The sequence below is a fragment of the Dermacentor andersoni genome, chromosome 11, assembly GCF_023375885.2.
Source record: "Dermacentor andersoni chromosome 11, qqDerAnde1_hic_scaffold, whole genome shotgun sequence".
Classification (NCBI taxonomy): Eukaryota; Metazoa; Arthropoda; class Arachnida; order Ixodida; family Ixodidae; genus Dermacentor; species Dermacentor andersoni.
Window position 1 is genome coordinate 86,737,225 of NC_092824.1, and position 26,436 is coordinate 86,763,660.

General features: G+C 43.7%; 2 protein-coding genes across 3 annotated transcripts in view; one reads left to right on the plus strand and one right to left on the minus strand.

Moving 5' to 3' along the window:
* The window catches only part of Paip1 (Poly(A) binding protein interacting protein 1), a 29,993-nt gene extending 23,796 nt beyond the window's left edge, over positions 1–6,197 (minus strand). Inside the window, exons 1-3 of one of the 2 annotated variants that reach the window (XM_050167562.3) lie at positions 5,846–6,193; positions 4,652–4,758; positions 1,020–1,190 (exon numbers count right to left, since the gene is read on the minus strand). In XM_050167562.3, the coding sequence (XP_050023519.1) occupies positions 1,020–1,190; positions 4,652–4,758; positions 5,846–5,948 (381 nt within the window). In that variant the 5' untranslated portion in view covers positions 5,949–6,193. Of the gene's footprint in view, positions 1–1,019; positions 1,191–4,651; positions 4,759–5,845 lie in introns of both variants that reach the window. The other variant, XM_050167563.3, reaches the window with a different exon arrangement.
* A 152-nt stretch (positions 6,198–6,349) lies between these two features.
* LOC126517774 (ribosome biogenesis protein BRX1 homolog) lies at positions 6,350–23,039 on the plus strand. Its single transcript, XM_050167564.3, has 10 exons — positions 6,350–6,482; positions 6,753–6,864; positions 8,836–8,879; positions 8,983–9,053; positions 9,140–9,189; positions 10,986–11,059; positions 13,399–13,449; positions 17,100–17,235; positions 18,618–18,712; positions 22,822–23,039. Exons 1-10 carry the CDS (start codon positions 6,369–6,371, stop codon positions 23,005–23,007), a joined length of 933 nt encoding a protein of 310 aa, XP_050023521.1. The 5' UTR covers positions 6,350–6,368; the 3' UTR covers positions 23,008–23,039.
* Positions 23,040–26,436: the final 3,397 nt, after the last annotated feature.

Below are 26,436 nucleotides of genomic sequence, written 5' to 3' on the forward strand. Positions count from 1 at the left end.
CAACTGCAGTGGTCTGCTCCGGACCACCGGCAGTTGCAATTTACTCGTCAAAGCCGCAGGACGTGTGTCCAGTGAGCTCTTGAACAACATTTTGAAATGTGGTGAAAATAGTTTAAATCATGGATCCGGGACCTAAAGAGGTGCAACGTAATGCCCTAATGCATTTCTCTCACATTTACTGCTAAATCACTACTGCTTAATCTTTTTTTTGTGTCAAATGGCCTTCAAGCTTTGTGGGGTTGTTAAGCCACCGTTTTAAGTTGAAGTTATACAACATCACAAGAGATGCGTTGGATCGTGTACACTGTAGCTATTGTCCAAATAGTGTGCAGTTGCAAGTGTGAAAATTTGGATTAAGGAAATGTAACACAGTTCCAGGAGACGTATGTTTCAGTTGCAGCAACAATTTAGTAACAGCTGCACTTCGTCCCACACTGAAATTCATTCAAAACAAACTTTATTTTAGTGCACTGGAGTCTTTGCAGGCTTTCATAAAAAAGTTGGTCCAAGTTGCGAGTCTTTCAAGTTGTGTATTGGCTTTATTGGAATGGGCTTCAATGTGCTGCCTTTATAATTATTCATGCAAAGCTTGTTAGCACAGCTGTAGCACTCTACCAATATCAATACCTAGCCACAGACCATGTCACATATGTGTTGTCAGTGCCGGCTGGTATCAGTAACTTTAAAACAGTAATGCTGTGCTAAAATACTTTAATAAAGCCACCAAGAAGTTCTTTTATACTGAAAGGGGTACTAAACAGGCCTGCATCCCAGGGATGCAGAATGTGCAGCATCAGTTACCTCTGTGATGTGCTCTAAGCAGGCAAGGCTACCGCTGTCACGCTACCCCTGCAAACTCTTGGTACGAATCGTGCCATGATCATGACAATACTTCTCTTGTATTTTTGATGTGGGGGCCCGCATTGTGGTCGACCAACCATACATCTTAATACACCTTGCCAAGTGTCTCTCACAAGCTGTTAGGAAATGCTGGACATAACTCAATAAGTAATGCCCACCTGTTGGAAGATCGTGTCGACAACTTGAACGAGACCACTGGCGTCTGTGACGCTACCCAATGCTTTCGTGAGGTCCTCTATCTTGGAGTCAAACTCGGCAGGACAAAGAGTTACGTCTTCAATGAAACTCATCAATTCCACTATTGCATATTGAGTCGAATCCTGAGAAGCCTGAAACAGTGCAAACAGGAAATATTTATTTTTAAAATAGATGAGAGAGAAAGTGATGAACAAGGACAAAAAACATAACTAAGAGTTCATGAAAGCCGATACCCAATATTTACAATGGTGGCCCTTGTCCTGGTTTTTGTTTAAGTAATATCCTCGATTAACAAAAGCCGTTTTTTGGTAAAATTAACACTGTGAACGCCTCGGAGTACTTATCTATCTGTTTGGCTTGACTTCATGAAGGCCCACATTTCAACTCAAAAGAGCTAGCACCATCTGCTAGGGAAAGACTGTCTGCATTTAGCAGCCCACCGTTTGGCTTGAAGGTAACAGTGGTGGTGCGTTAATTCTGCAAAGCGTGATCTGTCCGCAATATTCAGACAACATGCAGAGATCGCTTTTAAAGCTGCAACAGTGCGAGTACAATCATCATCAACCTGCAAATGGAGTGATAATGATCTGCTATTTGAGGTCACACAGCAGCAGTGGATTCATAAGGTGCTAATATGGCAGTCCTTAAATTCAAGTTCACTCAACTACTTTTATGCACAGCCAGGTTTCACAAATTCTGCAGAACATAGCTGCAAAAACTAGCAGGCTTCTGAAAAGGCAAGAATTTTCAGCGTAGACTGGTGCACGTGACAAAATGACAATTAAAACAGTGCAATGTAATTCACTTCACGGTCTAGCCCTTTCCAGCGCGCACCATCAGACTGGAATGAAACATGAAAGAAGCAAGGCAGAGAACCCCCTTGTAGATAGCATGGCACATACAAAAAGAAAAATGCATATTCCAGTTAGCATTTCCATGTGTGTGTGTGTTCTTGCATTTCAGCATGCCTGTACATAGCACATGTTAAACTTACATGGAAAAAACAAAAAGCAAAACAAAGCATTGAACGATGAAGGAAAGCGAAACTTGTGGCTAAAATTACAACACATCAAGAAAAGAACTGAACACCGACTACTATGACACGAGAGTTAGAATTGGTGCATGTTGGTTCCCATTTCAGACATGAGAACAGTGCAAGTAAGCTTGAAGACAGCGAAACAAGCACACACACTGCTTTCCAGCACTTTTCAATTGAAAAGGTGTAGGCAGGAAGGTCAAGTTTAACGGTTTTGCAATACATTTGTAACGCATCAGGTCCTTTTACAGCACACTGTGCTTGGTTGTTCAGCTGCCTTCACATCTGTGGCACTGCTACCGCCCTTCCATTTACATTGGGACACTTGGCGTGACTGCGAATCCAGTTTTCAGCTCATACAGGCCTCACTTGAAATTTTTTTTCTAAAGTACAGGTCTGGACTCTAGGCTACGAGTAGACCTTCCCATTAGGTGCTTTGCCTCTTCTCTCCAACCTCGCCCATCTTTTTCCTCCTTCCATTCCTCCCTTCTTCCCAGTGAAGAGTAGCTGGCTAGGGCTCAGGCCAATATCTCTGCCTTTCTTAACTTTTCTGCTTCTCACTGTAGACAATCTGCAGTGACACAATAGGGGCAAGTCCGTCTTCTATCATTATGGAATGAGCATTAGTGACCTTGTGTTTCGGCAAGGCCTGCTGTGCCAGGGCAAGCTTTTGAAGCACCAGTGAATGAGCAGAATAACAGCGGTCGAACAAGGAACGTCGGCATATCCAATGTTTCAACAAGGAGGCTTGTCATCCAATAAGGGAACCTGAACGCTGCTAAAGAAAGCAGTTGCTTCTGTGATGAACGCAAGCCCCTGGTGAAAATGTTGGTTTTTAAATGTTGCCTACAGCATCATTCCTTGTTCGACTACCATTATTTGGCGCACCAGCTTACCTCTTTCTCCCCATTGAGGGTAGGGATGAGTAAGCTAAGTGTACATAAACGCTGCTAAACAAAAGCAGTTGCTGCCTTGGCAAAGGGAAGTCCCTTGTTGAAATGTTAGCTACAGTGACCATGCCTTGTTCCACCCCTGTTATTTACCTCAGGCCTCCACGTTCCTGTGAACCTTTCTTGTTCAGTGAGTGAACACTGACTGGGATGATGACATGATTTTTGTGCAAGACAGGCAACAGTTCGATCTACTGCAATTCTAAAAGTTACAAAATTACCCGATCGTGTTTGTGCTGTGTGCTACACCTGAAGCTGACGTCACTTGCATAAAGGTGCTAGCACTTATGAATTATATTGCAAGCATTATCAAAGAGAACAAATAAAGGTACCAAATTAAAGCAAGCATGCACCAAAACTTGCATTCCCGTCGCCACTAGATGCAGAACATCTGCTCTTCACAGAACACACGTTTCTCACTGTATGAGGAAACTATCTCTGCACAAAGATGTTGCAACCTGCAGCAGTTTTCATATCTACAAGGGTCTCTTATGTGTTGTGAACACAAAACAACCTCATGGATAGCAAGAGAACAGAGCAAAAGCATACACTGCCTGTAGTCAGTGGTTTTAGAGAGAAACTTGAGCTGCGGAGCAACTCCCAATGCAACTGTGTCATGACTAGTAATAGCATTTAAACCTTTGTTTAATTGCACAAATGTACTGCTGTAAAACGCTCTCTTGTGTCCTCCCACCTTCACCCTGCTTTAGCTCTGTTAATTAACCTCTTATTGTCCACATCTTTAAGCCTGAAGAAAAACATACGAATTGCGTTTACAAGTACTAGTACACGAGCTGAGAATATACAAAATTACTTTCGCATTATTTGCCACCCATGGTGAAATTTGGGTGATCATAACCAATAACTGAAATTGCCTTTTATATCCCCATTTACTAACAGACTGTACTTCCTCTGACTTGAAAGAAAGACAGCTGCCTTGCATGTTATATCAGCTTGTAAAATGGTTCGTAATGCACAGAGATGACAACTGAAGTTGCTGCACCTGAATCAATGCAGCCGCACAAGTTTCTTGGAGTACTCAGACTTGCTAAGAACTCTACCCTGAGAGGGCAGCTCTGCATGGGAGAGATGGTGATGCAGCCAACATGCTTTTGCTGTATGACTGCACATGTTAGGAGCAGGCATTCTCTTAAGTGTCCTGTCACGATTTAGGAGCTCAGAACCGGCATGTCACAAAATCGCTACAAGAGGCTAACCGTGCCATTTCAACCGATGGTCAAAATGCTGGGAATATATAAAACATTGTGTGCCTTTCTTTCATGTTTATCTTATTTACAATACTGCCATTCTTTATACGAGAGCGTCGTGGGTTGGCAAACACCAATGCCTGTCAAGATCTCATAGCAACATACTACGTGGACATATGAATTTGAGGCTCATGTCAGCAGCTTAGAACGGCCTTGAGCTCCTGATAGTTTTCACTCTCTTTATACATTGTCTGCTTCAAAAGTGGTTGTTAAACAGGAAATAATAAACATAGCCGAGGTGGTTGCAGTGAGGCACCTAGCAAAGATGAGCAACCTACTCAAGAAAGACAACACCACGAAAAAACATTCCAGATTTGTCCAAAAACCTGGGGGCTCACCGGCGACTGTGGGTAAGGTTCGGGTACAGGAACTTTGAAGTGCCGTGGGACAAACACAGGAGCTTCTGGGGATAGTGTACTCTTCATCACAAATGATGCCATGCTCTCTGCAATAAAGCAAGACAAAGCACTGTGACCTCCGACTCGCGGGAAACCATACTAAAACAAGGAAGGTGTACCACTATGAGAAGTAACCAGGTGAGCAGTAAAGCTTTGAAATGTAATTATACCGCTTGGCGAGAACACGAAAAAAAAAAAAAAAGGAAACGAAAGCCGAGAGACTCGCTTGATGTACTAGCTTGCTACGTGACTTCAATATTGTATGACACGAGACTCATGACGCGTGTTGTGTGCCACGGTACACACGCGAAAGCCACATCGCAGGTTCACAAGGGATCGCCCAGAATTAATTAAACAGGAGAACTCACGACATACAAGTTGAACAGAACGTTCATCTGTCTCTCAAACGTGATGGCGTCAGAAAAGGACCCTTTAGGTTAGGCAAGCACAGGCACAAGCCCGCCGTTGAGCGAGGTTCGAACGTGTTAACTGAGCGGCGCAGCTGGTTACCACGTGCCTGGAATATCAATGCCTGGAACTAGGATGGAGCAATACCAATGCTTCGCGCGGTGATAAGCAACAATATGCGGTAAAGGGTGCCAAAATATATTTTAACTGGACGCACTGAGCCACACGTACCGCACTTCGGCTTCCAAAACTGTCGCGTGCGCCGAGAGTGCCGGCACAACAGGGAACAGGCAAAACGACCTAAATAATGTCGTAATTTGTTTGCGCAAGGACAGCTCGAACAACGTTATACGCAGCGTCGTCAATCGACAACCAGTTCTTGAAGAAGGCGACGGACGAAACAAACAGGACGTTCGCGACGTGCGGTGACTTCCCCTCGCAAATATGACCAAAAACTTCGAACTCTGTGATCGCACTCACGGCACCACGTGCAAGGTTGCGAACTAGCCCGACATGAAATGCCGGGTAGGCAGATGGAACCGTTAGATCACTCGTTTCACACCAGCCAACTCCAGTCTCCCCGTGGATTGGAACGCTCCATAGCCTCCTCGCCTCGCCTGGCGGAACGTAAGAACCGGTCAAATATGCGACAACGTGACCCCCCCAGGGGCTAAACCAACGCCGGCGCCGACCTGTCAAGACTGTTGTTTCGCGGTGGGAACTCACGCCCGTCCGTCGTCGACGCTTGTCCAGCTTTCGGTGTGGCCGAGGAGCCAGGCGCGACGCCGCTGTCTTTCTTCGGCGTCGCGGCCTTCCCGTTTGAATCCATGCTCACACGCGCCGTCAGGTTGTTGGCCGGCACACACTTAGCAGGTCTAACAGCGAATTCGGAGGCGGAACGACTCTGCGCCGCCGCCGATGAAGAGCATTCGCTTGTTGTTGCCTCTCTCGCGATGCGCCGTACGCTGCCTTAGCCGTTGCTGCTGTTCTGTGTTCGCTACGCGTAAACAGAAAATAAACGTAATATACAAAAACTACGGACAAAGCGCGTCGCTTATCGGGCTCTCCTCCGTTGAAGCTGTTCTTGCAGTTGGCTTGCTTTAAAAAAATATTTACTATAATACAACATTATTATATTTATTAAATTTTTTAATAAAAACAATCGTGAACAAAACAGCAAATTATTTAACAGTTTTTTTTTTAAAGGGAACCGGAAAAGCTCGGTCGCCTAGGTCCGCAGCAAACAAACATGGCGAAGCGCAAGAAGCGTTCACGTGCGGCCGAAGATGCTGAAGAAACTGTTGAAACACAAGAAAGGCTTCCTCCTGTCACCAGACGATCGGATGAACCCCCCGAAAAGAAGGTAGGGAACCATACAAATATGTGCATGTAACGGGACAAAAGCTGATATTGGGAGTTGACAGAAGCCCTGGCCCGCAGGAGTTTGTGACAGGCGCAATGCTGCAGGGAGCGAAATCTGAACTTCGTTTCCAAACCTTCAAGCGCCCCGCTCCGTATTTTGCTGTTTATTGTTCCTCACTGTTTTGTATTGTTGTCCTTTGTTGCCTCGAACCACAGCCTACGTTACACTCAATTCTCACTATCTTGTTCTCATGCTTTTTTTTTTCTTTAGCACAAATGGATCAACAAGCAGCGTGTCATGATCTTTGCATCGAGGGGGATTACGTTCAGAGACAGGCATCTGATGCTTAACCTTCGGACATTGCTGCCTCATTCCAAGCCCGGTAAGTGCTTCATCCGCTAAGAAAAAAAAAGGAATCAATGTTCACTGTCAATGCGTTTTTGCGTTCTTGGCCCACCCTGTCTTAGACACATTTCATCAGATGCTATGTTGGTATACGTTCTAATCCGTCCTAAACAGGTCTTAACTGCAACATGTGCACGTACTTTACATTTCTGCTTGTGTTGGGTTAATTGGCTATTACCCTTTTCAACGTCGGATAACAAAGACGCGCAGTCACCAGTATTATTCTTATAGCCATCACTTTCACCACTAAAACTCGACACGTCCGGCGATATGTTGCGGAGCGTTTAGCAACAGCTGTGCGCACTGCGATGGTTGGGTGCAGGAGCAGTGCCGACAAATTGCTTGTTGGTCTTACCGGCTCCGCAGTAAGTTGATGTTACGGGCACGTGTTCTGGAAAGCTTTTGTTTGCGCACCCTGCCTTTATACTTGAAAGCAGCTCTCAAAAACAGCGATTGTGAATTTACGGGCACTCACAACAAAGGAAACAGCTATCATCTCGCTACTGTAACGCGCAGGAAATGATTTTGCATGGCAGTACACTTGCATAGTGTAGAATTTGCGTGTAGCTACTGCGTGATTACAATCTGCTTGGTACACCTAATGCTCTTTTAAGTTTGTTTATTCATTCTTAAGGACCAGGAGGGCATTGATATAAAGCCATGTGACTCAGGCATTGAATGGAAGCAAGTAACACACATGAACATGGCATTAACAAAGTACACCATGAAGTGCCTCTGATTGAGGCTGAGTGTTGACAAACCAATAGTTCATCCATAGAAGCCATTCATACGTCTCTCCCATATCTATGAAGCACTCATCGCTGTTGCTGGGATCATTGTAATGTATGCAACTGCATGGCTTGCAAATGTTTTCCTTGGTTTGCAGAAATTTGCTAGGCTTATGTGCACTGTTTCTGACAGTGATAATATGCACAAGTGCTAACTGTAAGCAACATATCATTATTTAGTGCTTTGGCAGTGCCTCCAGAGAATTGAAGGACCACAAGGACACCAAAGCTGGAACCCTGACTGGTTTGCGGGTTGGGGGCTCACCAGGAACTCAACCCACGGACCACCCTGGTTCCAGTTTTGGTCCCTTGGGCTCCCTGGAGATCCAGTTCCACCTGTTTTAGTATTGTAATCTCAGGTGCTCCCCTGAAGGCTTCATTTGCTGGTATTATTTTTGCATGATAAAGGCTCTCATAGGACCAAATCACACCAGGTACTGCAAGTCCGGCGGTATTGGTGCACAGCCCTGTCCGACTGCTGGCAGGACATCCACTTCCTTTTTCTTTATTTATTCTTTCCATGTTTGTGTTTTGCATACGGTCTTGTTTGTATGTGAACTTCAACATATAGTTCCTTTGTATTGCCTTGCATTGGCTTAGGCTGCATTTTTGGTCAGCTGTAATTTGAAACCACAGCAGGTGACATTGCTGCAATATGTCTCTCCGCCATGTGCTTTTGTCACATTGTACGATTTCAGTTCGGGGCCTGCACCATCTTTTGGTGACTGAATACACAGCGATACAAAATCACACTCTCAAGTTCTTTCTCACAGGTAGTGTTCTGCTTCCTGTTTCCACGTCCACGCTGCATTTGTCCAGATTATGGCAGTACCAACTTCTATGCGGCACAACACTTTGCTCGGGCACAGTAGACAGGTGTGATGACGGCGGCATCTCTATTGCACTGCTGTTGATATGGATGTTATGTGAAAGCTTCTGAGTGGGTTTCCCCAGGCGTCAAAATTTCCCCAACCTAGGTAGCAGCCATTGTGCTCATAGTTCTGTCATTGCCGAGTGTCACGTGCTAGAATCTGAGAAGTCTGGTAGGACTTGTTTGCATTTCAATTTGTCATCAGTACAGAAGCACCTTCATGGAAAATGGCATGTGAATGTCTTATGAAAAATTGTGTCTACATTATTTGTAATTGCAATGTTCACAGAGTCCAAAATGGAGAAAAAGGACCCCCTTGTAGTCATAAATGAGGTAGGTGCTAATCAGCTTGTGTAGCTTTGCCTTGGCCGTCGATTTCTCGGGCACCCCATGCTTTGCATTGCTTGCTTGAATACAGCGAACATTGTCGTTTCAGATATGTGACATGAAGAATTGCAACAAGTGCTTGTACTTCGAAAACAAAAAAAGGAAAGACCTCTATTTATGGTGAGTGTGCTTTTGGGCTTTCTTAATTAGTTTTCTAGTTGATGTCTTCATTGATGTACTTATCTCTGTGCATTTGCTTCTTGCAGGGCATCCAATGTGCCAAATGGGCCATCTGTCAAGTTTCTTGTTGAGAATGGTATGTTACTTAATATCTCGCTGTGCAAGCGGGCAATTTCGCAGACAAATGAAATACATACACGAGACAGTTCAGGTGCAGAAAGTGCAGCAGTCTTGCTCATAAATGTCGTGTAGAGACGCTGCCTGTTTGTCGCTCAAAACAAAGAAGTGTTCGTATGTCTTCAAATTAAGAGCGATTAAGGGGTATATCCTCACATTATTTTTTTATTTATTTAGTTTATTTATTTATTCCTCAAATGCCCCTGGAGACGGGTTTTACATGAGGGGTGGGCTGCTTCGAAGAAAAATGCATTCGATGGCAGTCCTGAATGCAGTCGCACTGGAGTGGTCCGCCGCTTCTTCAGGCCTCGCTGTACGTGGAAAAAACGAATGAAGATGGGATGATGTGCGCGCATGCGGGGGGTACGCTGACTTTGAATGATTGGTCCGGGATGAATGGCGGTGAGCTGGCAATATGACGTTGTTACCAATCGGGGCATGATAAAACTTGTGATATAGAATGAGCCTGGACACTTGACGTCTCGCTTCTAGTCTAGGAAGATTTGCATTAGATTTTAGCGCTGTGACACTTGTATATGAAGAATAGTCATGGAAGATAAATCAGGCTGCACGGTTTTGGACAGATTCAAGCATGTTAGAAAGATTAGTATGATGAGGGTCCCAAATTGAGCATGCGTATTCAAATTTGGGCCTTACCACAGATTTGTAGGCAAGAGTTTTTACCGGAGGAGGGGCAAATTTCAGATGTCGCCGGAGAAAGCCTAAGGTGCGGTTAGCCTTGTTAGTTATTTTAGCGATGTGAGAGGACCATGAAAGATCTTGCGTTAAGATAAGCCCCAAGTATTTATAGCAGGTCACAGATGATATTATTGAATTACCTAAGAGATATGAGGGTGCTACATAAGAATGCCGACGATTGAAAGAGATTAATGAGGTTTTATTTACATTTAATGACATTAACCATGTCTTACACCATTTTTCAACTGTTTGTAAGTCACGCTGCAGGACAGGGATATCTGAGCTATTGTTAATGGGTTGGTAAATAACACAGTCGTCCGCAAATAGGCGTATGTTAGAAGATATGTCATTAGGAAGGTCATTAATGTAGATTAAAAAGAGGAGGGGGCCAAGAACAGAACCTTGAGGAACTCCAGAAAGCACAGGAGACAGAGGGGATGAAAAGTTATTTGCAAAAACGAACTGTTGCCGGCCGGTCAGAAAGCTGCGCAACCAATTATAAATTAGGGGATTGAGATTCAGGACTGAAAGTTTCAAGAAAAGTCGGTTGTGGGGTATCTTATCAAAAGCTTTCTCGAAGTCTAAAAACAGTGAGTCTACGGGCACATTAAGGTCTAATTGGGTACTGATGTCATTTATAAAGAGTGCAAGTTGGGTATCTCAAGATAAATTCTTAAGAAATCCGTGCTGACTATGATGAAAAAAGTTGTTAGAAATTACAAATCTCATGATGTGGGAAAAGATGACATGCTCCATCAGTTTGGAACAAACGCTGGTAATGGAAATTGGCCGTTAGTCAAGACATGACGTTGAAGAAGCTTTTTTGGGGACTGGAATGATCTTACCTGTCTTCCAGTCCCGCGGCACCACTCCAGACGAGAGTGACTGTTGAAAAATGTGTGATAAGATGACAGTAGTGACATCTTTTGTATATTTAAGCACTTTCGCGTTAATTTCGTCAATGCCAGCCGATGAAGTTAGCTTCAAAGATGTCAAGCGTCGTTTTAAATAGCCCAGTCGTGAATGACGCGTAACTCTCACATTCCCCCCCTGCAGTTCACACCATGGAGGAGCTGAAGATGACGGGCAACTGCCTCAAAGGTACACGGCCACTTCTGTCCTTCGACCAGGTGATCCCCTTAATCTTTCTCGAGGTGCTTTTAACCAGACCGTTTGTGGTTTCGGACGGCTGGGCTTGCTCATGAAGTGGTTTTGTGGATGGCTGCTTTGGGCAAGTACAGTTAGTACAACAGGTTTTTGGTTTTTACTGCGGCGGCAGTTAAATGCTCCATACTTGGTTTGCTGTTTCCGTCAATCCATTCTGCTACACCAACGACGATGACAGTTGTTGCCATCGACAAGTCTCAAGTTTTCACGCCACTCCCTCATCCTCAGATTCAAGCTCACCATGGGGCGAAGACATGTAGGGTTCATAGCCACGTATGGTACATAAGAGGAAGTCAGAATCCCCTTATTCAACTTTGCCACCATTAATGCTTGGACTAGAACTCATGTCCCTGGGGCAGTTGCGAGCTGACCATACAGTGACCATAGAGCTGACCACTGCAGTGGCATGCACATATAGCACTTGGCAAGATGTTTGAGGACATGTGAACCTGCACACTCGGAGAGTTGCGACGTGTGTCTCCGCATTTCAGAGACCGCAACAAGCAATGGTGTAGTGGGCAACGCGACACATGCATTGCAAGGAAGTTATTTTAGAGAACAAGGCAATGTCCACTGCAATTCCCTGCTGCTACTGTCATAGTTGGTGAGTTCGGTGCTGGAGCTGGGGATTCTGTAGACATTTAGGACTCACCCTTTCAGATTGAGGATTTAAGAGGAAGCTCTAGCTCGAGGCCAACTCCAATGCCGCCCTACATTCAAGGGCACGTAAAAAGCAGGAATGCTTTTATAAGACAACTGCTGGACCTATTTGAAGGAAATTTGTTTCATTTTGAAGAGAAAGTTAAATTCTAGCAACCCTAGGAAGTAGAATTTTTATTAATGACCTCAAATATCTTGGACATTTGTTGGAAATTGGCAAGTTTCAGAGACAAAAGCACAAAGTCTTGCAGTGAAATTGTTCGAATGAAATTTGCAATAATATTGTTACAATTTACCTTGGTAACACAATATTCCCACTCACAAACTAATGGTATAATTAGTTGAGAGTGATGTATAAAATACACAAGTATTGCCCACTTTAGGTGTATTATTAGTGGCAGTTTATATAATTGTGATATCATTCTTAGTGGCTTAGTTGTAAACCTTATATTTGAGTGTTCTTAAATTTTGCAGCATTCCAGGATTTGTCTTAAGAACAGTGCATGGCATAAATTGAAAGTTCACTTACTGTAGTTACCAGAGTTTAACGGTCTTTTATAACTTCAAAAAAATTAAGGTTGGTGCTGTAGCTGCTGAGAAAAACAATTTCTCTATTCCCTGGTATTTAGAGAAGAGCTTCAGAGCTAAAGCTTCCCCTTAATCATAGACTGAATGACCGCACTGTAGCAGTAGAATAATTCAGGAGGAAATTTGAGGTCACATTGAGGCCTGCCTGTGTGTTGTGCTGCTGGATATGGCGCACACTGTATCCAACATGCAAAGGTCGAAAGGTGCCGTTATGTGTTGTAGAGGTCTCAGTGGTGATGAGTTGCAGTTTGCTTTTAAAGGGACACCAAGGATAAACATCAAGTCAGTAGTATATAGACTGATAAAAAACTTTGCGCTGAAACCCCAATGGCGGTACGTCAGTGTAATGTTGTGGAGTTCAAAGTATTTTCTCGTACTTCTCCCGCTGTGGTCCTCAGAATTTGCGAAGTTCATTCGTTGGCTCTTTTAGAATACAATGTAGTCCATCTTTACCCATAAAAAGTTTATAAAAGCTAATGCCATCAACATCCATGACACCTTGTCAAGTGGGGCGGGGAGTCCAAAATGGGGTCGCCGCACGTCTTTCAGTCTTACAATTTTTTTCATTTGCCAGGCTTCCTCTTGCTGCAAGAGTGGCCTTTGTTTGGTATTGTAGAAAGGTAATTTACTAATAAAGTTCAAACTATTTTTTTTAAAATAACAAGCATTGTTATAACTAGCACTAGTTGTAGCAGGCAAAGGAGTGAAACCCCTTCACATTGGCAAAGCATAGCTGGTGTATGTAGGTATATAGGCTATGCGCACACAAGAGGCCGTATGTTGCTCGAATAATTCTTCAGCAAATTAGAGTGTCGCTGCTTTATGCAGTTTTCAATTCTGCTAGGTTTTGAGATCTCTAACAAGAAAAAAGAAATTTTGTTGAGTCAGTATTTTTGGTGAGGAGCTGCTTTTATGACACGTGAAAGGGCATTGATTAATGGAAATATGTGAAAAACGGTATGTCTGTTGAGCATATAAAAGTGTTCTGTGCATTACAATGTCGTAAAGCACCACTGACGTAAGTCTAATACTTTTCTTTCTTTTTGTTTCGCAGGCTTTTAATGAGAACCCATTTTCAAAACTGATGAAGGAGCTGCTGTCTCAGGTAAAGTAACACTGACGTTTCAACATTTCTTTCTTAATTTTGTGCTCGTACTGAGTACAAACCCAGTCAAATTTCTAAAAGAGATTCTAGTTGAAATTTTTCTAGCTAACGTAAGATGTTAGTGCTATGCCTAGTCTATGTCCATTGGAGGGCAAAGGCCTCTCCCAGTGGTCTCCAATTACCATTGCATTTGAAATCGCTGGGAGAGGTCTTTGTTTTGCAGTGGAGTGGCATGAAGTAGAGGGAAAGCTTTGGGCTTCTATACTCAAGGTCTCGAGTTCAAATCCTCATCCAGGCCACTACATTTTGAAGCTTAGAGCGGCACCTGAAACCTTCAAAAAAAAATAATAATCATTGAGAACCAATGAGGTTATACCAGCCCACTTGCAACCAAATTAGGGAGGCTCTCTGAGCTTAAAAAAAAAACACTTGTTTGTCAGTACAGGAATGGGCCTCTCTTGTGCAGTAGGTCACTACTTCCCTCATGACTCTTGCTGTGCCTGTAGTACAGGTTTCAATTCAGAAAGGAAAGCAAAAATGAAATCACAATGATAACGATGAGCAATCATCAGTCCAGTCTGATCTTCTGAATCAACTGCATCCACTATTTATACATGGCTCACCGCACATTCCTTAGTAATCGCTGGCACCTGCATACATTCGACAGTTTGCACCACTATTCACGGCACGCACACCATCAGATTGATAATGTTGAATCTATAATGTAAGAAGTCTGATAAGACCGAATCTTATCAGACACCTGCTTTGCTGTAGTATTCGCAACTACGTTCATGAAACTTCAGATACTGCAGGTGCTGAGCGACAGTCTAATACTCTGGGATAACTCAACAATCCACTTTTACTAGGCACCTCAGTTATATTTCTAAAAGAGACACTAGTTGAAACTTTCCCAGCACATGCAACATGCTGCCGATGAGCTTGGCATATGGTTTGCAATTCCCACCGGTGGCAGCGCACATTCCAATACAGTGCAATGCAAATCTGCTTATCTACTTGGATTTAGGTGCATAATAAAGAACTTAAGGTATTCCGAGGAGAGTGTGAGCTTGCAGGAGTGCTGTGTATCTTGGAATGTTGATAGAGGAGTGTCAGGCATGAAATACATGTGGGCCTGAAACACTGCGTCTTGGTGCTCGTCCTCCATCCTACACTTACGTCCGTGACAGCACTCGGTTTCCCAATATAGGACCGAGTAAATCAAACCTACTGTGTTGGCTTAGTGACTGTGGTATTCTGCCGTCGAGCGTGAGGTTGTGGGTTGTGTTCCTGGCCACTGTTGCTGCATTCCAATTAGGGATGGTCGATTAACTTTTTTATTCAATTAAGTATTAACCCTTTGAGGGTCAACTTATTTTGAAAAAAACTTTCCCAGGTGGTCAAATTACTTTATTGTGGATCTTGAATCTACAAAATATATAAAGTCAGGAATAAATAGTAAAAAAAAAATTAGGAACAGTATTTTGGTGTCGGCATCACTCAGAACTGCAAAATGTGCAATAGTATTTCAGAGTGTGGTACTCCTTGAAACACGGGTCTACGCACAGCGCCTTATCACAGTCTGCACACCTAAAATGCGTGTCTGTTCTCCTCTTGGAGCGACGAGTTGTGTTGGTGCACACATCCCTGCGTGCGGCTGCCTTGGGCACTCTCTCGTGTAAGCGCGTCGCCGCAGGGAGCGAGAATACCTGGTGAGCAGTGGTGATAAGTAAGCTAAGAGCAGCACCAGTCAAGACAGAAATCAACTTCCACCGCCCTGCAAGAGAGTGCAGACAAAGAGAAAAAGAACGTTTTGTGTGCCTCCGTTGCGATCACGCGGTGAAACCGAAACCGCAAAAGGGGTGTTGCCGCAGTCTGCGTGACGCGCTGAAGCTGGAAATCAGTTCTGTTTATCTCTCCAAGAAGGTAGCACAAATTTCAAACGCTTCTTGCAAGTCCTAAGGGATGGCAGCACCTCCCTGTGAGCACGCATCATCATTATGGCGCGAAATTTCAAACGGAGGGTTGAAACCGTACCCGTACGGCAAAGACCTTGCAGGACAGAAAACCGCCACCGTACATGTGCGGCAAAAACCTTCAAAGGGTTAATCATTCATCAGTGTAGCCTTTAATTGGTTAATCGCTTTCAATGCATAGATTAGAAAAAAATAGATTAATTGAAATTTTTTCTGGGCACTTTAGTAAGATTGAAACACATTTATCTACTTTTGTAGGAACCTATTTTAATGTTTGAGAGGTGGCACCAAGTTAGAGATACAAGCGTATAAAGTTTGATAAAGAATAATATTTAATTCGTTAGGCTAAATAGAGTTGGCACTATAGTGGCCAGAAATTGCAATATGCATGGAGGAAAAGAAAATTACTGGTTTAGGATTTTAAGCCACATGCTATTTTCTACAGAGCGAAAGAATGTCAATTGGCTTGGGATGTTTAGGTGAAACCAACACCTTCTTAGAATGTCCGCTCAACCAGCATGCGAGAATATGCGCTCGGAAGCTATAGATTTGCTGGAATCGACATGAACTCCATCGCTATTTCAAATAAAATTTGGAGGACGCTTAAGCTTCGGCTTTAAGAGCGGAATGCGATAGCATTCAAAGATCCCTGAGTGCTTCTCACGCCTCCCAGCAACTGCAGCTTATGTAACCGTAATGTTCACCGGGTAATGCTGGTGGCGAATGCTATGCACGAGGGCGAGCTTTGTGGTCCTTTTTTAGATCGTGTGCAAGGAAGCGACAGGGCTACGCTGCTCCTGCTAAGACAGACCTCAAATGGCAGCTGGAAAACGCAACCGAGTTAAAAGGGTTTTGTGTTTGAGTTTCCACCTAACAGAATTCTGTTTTCTCGTACAGTTAAACCTCGATATAATGAAGTAGTTAAAATTGGCAATTCGGTTCGTTATATTGAAATTTCATTGTACTGAAATTAGACAGTTTATGCAAATAAGTACAGTCACCGGTTGATTTTTATTACCTAGAAAAGGGCCGCAGAATTTTCCGAATTATCGGGCAATCGAAAAAAGCAAGTTCGAATGAGAAAACAATTCATGTGGAAATGAATTTGGGAGTCGGTGACGAATGATACGGTGTCATGCCACAATGACAATATCTTCACATAGGCGGTATGAATTAAGCGAAGCCAGCCACGCTTTCGCATGCGCTCCGCTCCCGCGGCTAATGGCGTCGCCCATGCTGGACGGCGCTATCATGAACAGCACCAGCGACGGGGAAGCGAATACTTTGTCTGCCTCACTTCAAGAGTTCACTGAAACACGAGATTACACAACCTCCAATACTAAACGCGCGGGAAGACAGCTTACGTGATGCCATGCCGTCTCGGCACGTCAACTCTTTGTACACGTGGCAGATTACCTTTGAAGCGGGGTACTTGGCTGCGTACCCATGCGCAGCCACAGTCAAGACACGTGCCAGAAATCGCAGTGCACACCAACTTACAGGGCAGAACAAGAGTGGTCTGTTCTGAAACTGAATGTCGCCGAGCCCCAGAAATTGTCTATGCCTGGAGAAATAAGCTTAAGCGTCCAGACAAACTAAATAAAGTACCATTGAATAGAATCAAGTACTTACTACTACAGCTGCTTCACGATCTGTTGCACAATCTTTTCTCTCCAGATATTTGGGACACCCAGATACCATCCCAAGAGCCAACCCTTCGTGGACCACGTGTTCACCTTCTCGCTGCTGGACCACCGGATATGGTTCCGCAACTATCAGATTGTGGAGGAGACTGGGGCACTAGTCGAGATTGGTGAGTAATCCTGCAAGCATATCTTTCTATTGGCCATTATATGTGTTTGTGGGCTCTCGTTTTTTTGGTTTTATGTTTAGCAAAAAAATGGTTGGTACTGATGATTAGGCTCCATACTTCTGGCAGACCCAAGTGAACAAAAGGGGGTTTTTAAAGAAAGTTTTCTTTCTTTTAAATATGTTTATAGTGCTATTAATACATTTGTGTATACGAATTGCATACATTGACATGACTTGCAGGAAAGTGTCTGTACTGCCCTTTATTCTTTGTCCACAATATTTGGAATTGCTATTGGCAGGAACTGTTTACCATGTTTGATACCATTTTCACAGTTGTATTTGTGTCCTGACTCTGCTACTGCCTTATATATAAGGCTAGCAGTATGTATTAAATTCTTGTTTTGTACCACCAGAAGCCGCAAAAGAGAAAATCAGTGCTATAGAGATGCAATTTTTAAAACTTGCAATGGTATTCGGTGCCTAATATAAATGGCTTTATTTTCAATCTTTTACACTGCACAATATGGAAAAGTAGCTCAGTCTACAAAGTTTCAAGCCTCATTAAATAATATCTATATTTTTCAACCCTCCCTTTCTTGCAGTGTCATAACTGAGAGCAATAGTACAGCTATGGCAGCAAAGGAGTCATTTAAGGTGATGCTGAGTGCTAGGCAAAAGGAAATCTAACTGTCCTCGAGATCTCCCCCTATCTATTCTTTGCCAAAAGACAACTTAGTAGATTATTAAAAAAAACTAGATGAAAACAGTAGTTAGCCAGAGGAAAAGCTTACAATACTGATAGTGGCTTACGACAGCTCCAGATTTGAAAAGGCCGTGCTCTTTCGCAGCTGTCGCACAAGTGTCGAAGAGCATCAGTGAGTTGTCTCGCAGCGTAGCCCAATGACATTGGCTGAGCTACATTATTTTTTGCATATGAATGCCCTATAATTATCTTTCTGTATTATCAATGGTTGCTTGGCATTTAACACTTTGTAAGTAGGTCAAGTACATCATGAAGAGCTTGTTCTGCATTTTAACGATGGCAGAATTAATTTTGTCCCTCATGTTTACGTCATTTATTCATATTGAGAAGCTTGGTTCTTGGTGAAAATTGTGATGGCAAATATTGGAGCTAATCCCTTAAGTTGAATTAACATTTTCCTTTAGTGTTTCTTTAAGGCAGACATTTGAGGACCTTAGGAATCTGTCTCATGAGAGGTTTAGCTTAGCCATATCAACAGTATTGTTTGATTCGAGCTTGTAATGCTCGTTGTGCTCCATCATGACACAGGCTGGTCAGATTTAATGCTGGACTGTTGTTCAACTACTTCGGCTTTCGGCAAGGCAAATGAGCTGAAATGCATTTGCTTCATTCATTTGCAGGCCCTCGGTTTGTGCTCAACCCAATCAAAGTCTTTGAGAGCAGCTTCGGAGGAACTGTGATCTACAGCAACCCCAACTACGTGACTCCAAGTCAGGTAAGTCCTCCTCGCACGCCCTCTCTTCACTCTTTCGTGTGAACTGTCATTAGTAAGCATATTTTCTGCCGCCTCACTTCTCATGCTAAGCAAAACAACAATGCCATCCATAAAGGTATTGCAGTTTACGGAATACTGGAGATATTGGTGGGGGAAGCAGTGCAGGTCACGTGATCTCATGACACTTTCTTTAACCGCAGCACGCTAGGAGTGTTATTGCATCATTGATCTCAGACAAGGCGGGTGGGAGAGGGGAAGAAGTGCACTGTAGTTGGTGACCAGTCAACAAGGCAGCAGTCAGTGTCCCTGAGTAGGAACATGCTAACCATCTCGTCTACAGTCCCCCCTCTGCTTTCTTATCCTTTGTACTCAAGTCCTCATGTTTGCCTTCCTCAGAAGCTTCCTTGCCAGGAATCCCCTCGCCCTACTGGGGGAGCATTTTGTGTGCCAGGTGTGAGGGATAGGTCTGTGCAGAGATCCATAGGTCCATTTGGCCTTCACGTGTACATCTCGACAGTAGAGGGGCAGGGGTGTTGGTGATGAGGTACTTTTTGCACTTGATCAATGAACCTCTCCTAAACTCCTCTTCAAATGACCTGTTCGTGCGGGCCCCCAAATTTGAATACCTCGGTTGTTCAGCATGTTCATTGCTGAACTGCTTGAGCTCCTCCTCTCCATGCCGGAGGCATCTGTAAGAGAATTATTGTTCTATGGTACTGTAGTTTATGCCAGTGTCACAAGAATCACCACCAGAGCTGCAGTGCACTTCTGTGTCTCTGGTGTTGCAGTGTTCCGCATATTTTATGGGCAGGCTAAACCACTGTAATGGCGTTGCATCACTGTAGTAGCCGACTGGCTGGGGCAGCGAGAGATGTTCCACTGCTCAGTTCCACAATCGCAGGTTAGACTTTGATCTGAGGCAGCTGCGTTGTGGTAGAGGTGGAAGACAAAAGTGCGTTTGAGCAATATGAAAGGGAATTCGCTTTGAAAAGGCCATTCAAAGGGCCATTTCAAAAGGTCAAAAGGCCCTAAAGGCCTTTTGAAATGGTGCCATTCATAAGAAGTGCTCAGTGCTGCTAGGCGGGAGAGCTACTTGCTGCATATTAAGGTGTCAGATTTAAATACAGATATCACCAGTACTCATTGGTTAAAAACGAATTCAGCGCTCACAACGGTACTTACCTAGCATTAAGTCGATGTTGGGTGACCCGAGGCAACCAAGATCAATCTGAAATACTCCACTATGGTACCTTTGAACTGACTTGTAGGTCTAGAGCATAAAAACTTAGAGCATCCAGAAAAGGCCTGAATCTGTTTTTACACCTAAATTCTAAATGCACATGTATTTTGCCTCTCTCATCTTGTTAGAAAATGTAAAGTGCCCCAATGAAATGTGAACACTTCCATTCTATTGAAGGCAAAAATGTATTCTATTCTATAGATGCTATTAGAAATGCCGCTTGAGAAGCACACTCAAACTCATAGAGGAAGAATGCCCCATGATGATTTCTCTTTGATAATTAGTAAAGCGATCTTTCAACATTTCCTATGCCTATCGCACACAGTTACAATTAAGCACATTGTAATGCAATTACAATACATTGCTCACTTCAGTGTTCCCATCCACATGTTAAGCAGTAATTTGTGTGAATTCAAAAGGACATATCGTGGCTACAAATATGTATGCAAAGCATCCTTCAGTTCCTGTTGTTGAATTGCATTATGCCATACAGATGTAGGAATTTGCTGGACGTCTTGGAAGTGTGACTAAATACACACCACTGCATTCACATTTAATCTGTTTCTGAACACACTATCTGATGACAGGAGCAGCGCATCGGTGGGCGGAGGGGAAGTCAACGTTTAAATACCAAGGCGTGGTGCGCCAGTGCTTTTCATATTTGCTAAAGACCCCCAACTGTACAGACACACTCCGAAATTTGAAAGCAGGGCAGAACTCCTCAGTCAAGCATACACACAGTTACAGATGTGTGACCCGCCGTGGTTGCTCAGCGGCTATGGTGTTGGGCTGCTGAGCATGAGGTCGTGGGATCAAATTCCGGCCATGGCGGCCGCATATCGATGGGGGTGAAATGCGAAAACACTCGCGTGCTTAGATTTAGGTGCATGTTAAAGAACCCCAGGTGGTCGAAATTTCCGGAGTCCTCCACTGCGCCGCACCTCATAATCAGAAAGTGGTTTTGGCGCATAAAACCCCATAATTTTTAGTTACACATGTGTGAATGTTCTTCCTTTGCCTCTGTTGTTCTCATGTATTTACATTCTTTTTTTGTCAACTGTTACTGTCGCCTCATTCAGTGCGAAAAAAAGAATAGGAAAGACAATTTCTTTTCGGACCATTTATAAACAAGTTTTTTTCAAGGTTGCAGGTGTGCTTGTGCATTCCGTATATATCTTATTTGCTCAATCTAAAAGGCACCTTCTTTTTCTGAGAAAATGGGTTTGAAAATTGGTCTGGAAATTGCCTACACATCACAATCACATGCGAAACCACGGGCGCTATGACGTAAAACTATTCCAAACTTTTCTATTCCAATTCTGCAATTGGCACTCCGCGATCGGTCAAAAACTTTTTTGGCCCACCCCCACTTCACCTGCCTGTAACGCCACGTCACAAAACTGCAAAATCTCACTGCGTCAAAGTGACGCGTACGCGTTAAAGATGCATTAATATGACGAACAAAACTGAATTTTCCTCTGAATAGCCGCAGGCTGCCCTGTTCCGAAAGGAATAAAAGATGGCTGCCGCCAATCGCTCAGGCACTGGCTATTCGCTCCTGCCAGAGAGCATGGGTTTATTTGAATATAATAAAGCTTTTTGCATGACCGTGTAACGTTTTCGAGCACTTTCGGCACGTTTACAACCTCATTCTGCCAAATCTTCTTTGCTGAGGATTCATTTTAGCTTCATTCTTGACCTTCCATTGCAAGCCGCCGCGATTTTCGACAAGCCACTGCAAGATAAGTAAGGAAATGTGGACAATCGCAGACATTGGCACCACCCTCTTCATCCAGTTGATCGATTTTCAGTGCAGTGGCTCGGCCCCATCGAATCCCTCTCCACTTGAGTGTGCTCCTAGCCTCTTGCCAGCCAATTAGATAAGAGAAGCCTCTCAGAGCAGGCAATGTTATTCGTTTTTCAAGCAAACAAAAGTGACCTCCTATGAATGAGGAGAGCGTTTGATTGGTCTGTTCAGACAGCCCTGCGGGTCACCGTCCGATGCTTGCGTCGGCGGTTGTGCAAATTTGACGTCAGGACATCGGAATAAAAACATATTGGAATAGTTTTACGTTATAGAGCCCCACAACTGCGTTAACAGTGATAGCAGTATCGCTAAAATTGATTGTTTGAGAATACTGTCCCTGTATGCTTGGTATATGTGGTCAGTAAAGTGCAAATGGCGATAATGACATGCAGCTTTCATTATGCAAGGACATTTTTAACAATAGACCTTGCCCATCTGGGAAGGTAAATTCTGCACATCTCGTTTTTTATGACTGCGAACTTGGGAACATGTTATATATTTTTGGAATTGGGTACATGTTACATGCAGGTGAATTTTTATTCTCTTACCTTAAGCTCGCAATAAGTTGGGTGCACTTTAGAATTAGGTAAATACAGTAGTAGTCAGTCTGTAGTAGGGATACCATGGTCCAGTAATTCAGCAGGCACACTTTCACAGTGGCAAGAACAGCCCAGTAGAATTCCCCACTGCTGCCTTGTCAACTGTAGAGTACAGAGGTTTTCACATTTATCTCAAAACTTCTCTAACTTATCACTCCCTGGGAGAGCCGTGGAAAGTCGTTTTGAAGGTTGTGCATGTTCCAACATGACAATAAATGGGCAGGAAAATTTTGGTCACCTGGCACCTCGCATCACACCCTTCTCCACAGGGCTTTCCTCTCATAAGAGCATTAATGTCCTCTTTTAGAGAACGAGCATGGTAACCAGTCAAGTGTGTTAACATGTCTAATGCATGTTTGTGTTAATGGTAAGAAAACAAATTAACGACAGGGAAAAGCTTCAGAAGACAAATAACACTCTTGACAAGCATGCTTTTTTTTTTCTTGGTGTGTTGCTTGTGCAGCATCGACGTTCCCTAAAGTTGGCTGCTGCTGGCAAGTACAAGGAAAGGAAAGAAGCCAGAGCCAGCCTCAAGCACCGCATTGCCGAAGGGCCAGCACCATCCAATCCACTGGATGACATCTTCCAGACAGTTCCGCCAGAGAAAGCCAAGGGAAGGGACAAGCTACTGTTTCGACGGAAAAAATAGCCATGTCATTAAATGCCAGTTTTCCACATCCATACCATCACCTATCTTTTGTGTTCTTTGCATTTGCTACTGGAGATTACAGCATTTGCTTTAATGCCATGTGACATGATACGACTGCGAAGCCGCACAGTGGTCACTGCTGTTAGATCAACATGGTACTGTGGGACCAAAATACATATTACTTTCTAAACAGCTTGTTATCTTGCTACAAATATCTTGTTATAAACTTGTAATGGCATTAGGTCTGTGGTGTGCAGTGTGCATAGCTTTTGTAATTGTGGTGTATAGGTATTTATTTATTTAGCAATTCTGTCAGGGCGCTGCCACAAAGGAAGAGTGCTATAAAGCAGGGTTCATCTCATCTTATATATGCATCCCCATAATAAAGGCTAAGTGTGTTTGGTATAAGTGAAGTCTTGTTCTAATTATGGCTACTGGTAGTTGCTCAGGAAATGTGTTGTATGCAAAAATGAGTGTGTTACCACAGTGGCAATTTCATCTTTTTTGGCTTCTTGTTAGGGTTGTTTGAATACCAATATTTTTTTAAAAACAACCTTCAAATACTCTACATTAAATACTCAGTATTTTCTCATTTTTAAACAAAGTGAGATATTAAGGTTGCCAGAGTCCATTTGGTAATTAAGCTGCATGTGATACAGTATACAGGTGAACTTCTGGTCAATTGATAAGAAAATCTGAAGGGTGATCATATCTGTCAAACCATTGCACTAGTGGTACCGAAACAGGAACGCCACATCACTAGATGTTGAAAGCAAAGTGTAGTGCAGCACTCCACATGGTTTTAAAGGAATGCAAACATGGTGAGATTGTCCGAATAATGAGTTGCTTTGCTGAAATGGAGACAAAAGGTTTGTTATGCTAAGGCAAGGCATCTTTACTTGTTAGTTGCATACCATTGGGTTACTTTTGACTGTTAATGACTCAAAATTCCATGCATTTGATCAAGAACTGGTACCTCTGCAGAAATTGCAACTCCCCTTGCAGCAGAATCATTCAGAGGGATCACTACTGGCATCTGGCTCTCTTCCTGTATACTAGTAAGTGTGCAGTGGCGCCTTGTAGAATGATGCTAATTTTCTGTCGTGGGTGGGCTTGTTCTGCGAGAAATTTGTCCTGCGGGACACGTTCTCCCCGCAAATTCTTATTAGAAGCCGATTCAATTCATTCCTGGGGCCTGGCTATCCATGCAATACATATCAAATTTTTTTTAGATGTCTCAGTGTATTTAGCATGAAAAGTGGACGTTCAGTGTTCAGAAAAAAGTGACTGAAGATTGAGGAAAGGGGAACTGTTTGCACTCATGCTTACGTTAATCTGCGCCTTTGCAACCACTCTTTAGTTCAGTATGATTCAGATTCTCAGGTAAATGAGGCTGTGAACAACTTTCACCTGTTTCCGTCCTAGCCTTTTCTTTTTAAATCCAGGACAAAAGCAGTGAGCTAGTTTGCGGTTAAGTTCCTATTTCTGAAGGCGAGATGAGAGCCGTACGAGAGTGACTAGTACTAGACCAGAAAGAAATGGTCCAGGAACATATGGAGGCTCTGTAATGCACTGGTCCGCCTACTTGCAGGCACGTCTGGTTCGCTCAGCGAAGCATCGCTGGCTCGCTCGTGCTCAAATTTCACATAAGTGCGGTCATTACCACGTTCTCGGTCACTGCATAGCAGTTCGTCCACGAAAACCGGAAGTGTGTGGCCATCGACTGCGGCGATGCTACTAAAAAGAATGGCGATTCCACTATAACGGAATGGTGGCGCCATCTGTGAATAATACGGCAAAACACGGTGTTCACAGTTCCCGTGACAGCAGGTGGTGCCACTGTTTCGTTGCAGTAGAATCGACATTTTTTTTGGGTAGTCCGGCCGCAGAAGATCCCCGTTTGGCTTAATTGTCCACAAAGCGTAGTAAGTCGTGCCCTAAAATGTGTCGTTAAACCAAAAGTCACCGCGAAACGGAACTTCTGTGGGAAATTTGAGCGGTTTTGCTGAAGGAGTCGTGTATACCTTTTGCATATGACAACACTGCACACATTAAGTCCTCCAGACGAAAAACAGCAAAAAAAGTGTCAACCTCTCACTTTTGTAACGCTAAAAATAATGAAAATGCTGTTAAAAAGTAATCATTTACACGTAGCACGTACGTATAGACAATTTGTAAAGTTAATTCTGTATCTTTATTGGAACGATCCGAAAAAATTTCTATATAAAACTTACGGTGCATTTGAAGGCGCCGGCACTAGATTTGAAGGCGCTGGCACCATACCGAGCCAGGCTCGGGAGGTATCGGGATCGCGTTGATTGCGCGTCTCGTCTGAATCGCTTGTCTACACCTGCGTCAGGATTGTACAAGATACTCAGACAATGTATTTAAAATAATGTTAATAAACACTTCGCGATAAAATATTTGAGTGGAGTATTACTGAATTCGGAAATGTATTTTAGATGGACTTCCTCGTAGGGTACTTATATAAGCTTTGCTCGAGAGCCGCGATTTCTTTCTGTAGCATGTTGTCGCCTGAAACTTTGTACACTGGGCAGGTGTCATGATAATTCGGGCAAATATCCTCCTCAGTTTGTAATGGTATTTGTGGCAACTTCCACCGTATCATCTGAAGATTGTACATGGAAATTCTTGCGACCCTAGGAGTTTGTTTGTGCCTTCGCGTGGCTTACCGCTGGAGATGCGCGGTATTTCCTTTTTTTCGAACCCGGTGGTTGACTCAGTGTGGCCACGCGGTGGTTGTAATTTGCTCGTGAAGGGTCATGACATACGTAGATTATTTTCCTCAAGAATATTCGCATGTGTGCCGGTACTCTGGAACCACTTTGGCGCGCAAGAACGGTGTCCGGCCGATAAAAATTCAAGTTCATCTTGTCGACTGCTACAACATCTGCTCCAAATCATCATTTTTCCGGCTCCAATATCTGTTCCGAAATGCGCTTGGCCATTCCCAGTACTGTATCCCGGCATGCACTGAATTCTTCGTAGTTCTCAAATCGTAGTGATGCCGCCGTGCACAAGCCCAAAAGTGAGAAAAAAAAAAAAAGGAAAGGACGCCTGCCGAAATACTTTTGTTGCGTATTAGTATTGTGCGTGTCATCGCGGTGGAAAGACAGCAATGTATGATTTCATCGTATTTAGAAAGAAGCAGACGACGCGCATTGGAGAGCGGCTTGGAAAAGAAACTTCCGCATTGGGAAAGGGTGGCGAGAGGTGCGACGCGCGCGGCATGTCGCTCCTCTAGGCCGGCCCAGGCCCCGCACACTCTCAAGTTCAACAAATGGCCACAGAGGGAGAAAAAAATCGACCGCGCGGCGCTGCTAAAGAAACAGGCATAGTACACCAATTAAAAAGGTTCCCCGTTGAGCACATTATCTCCCGCTAGAGGCGCCGTAGTAAGCGCAATTT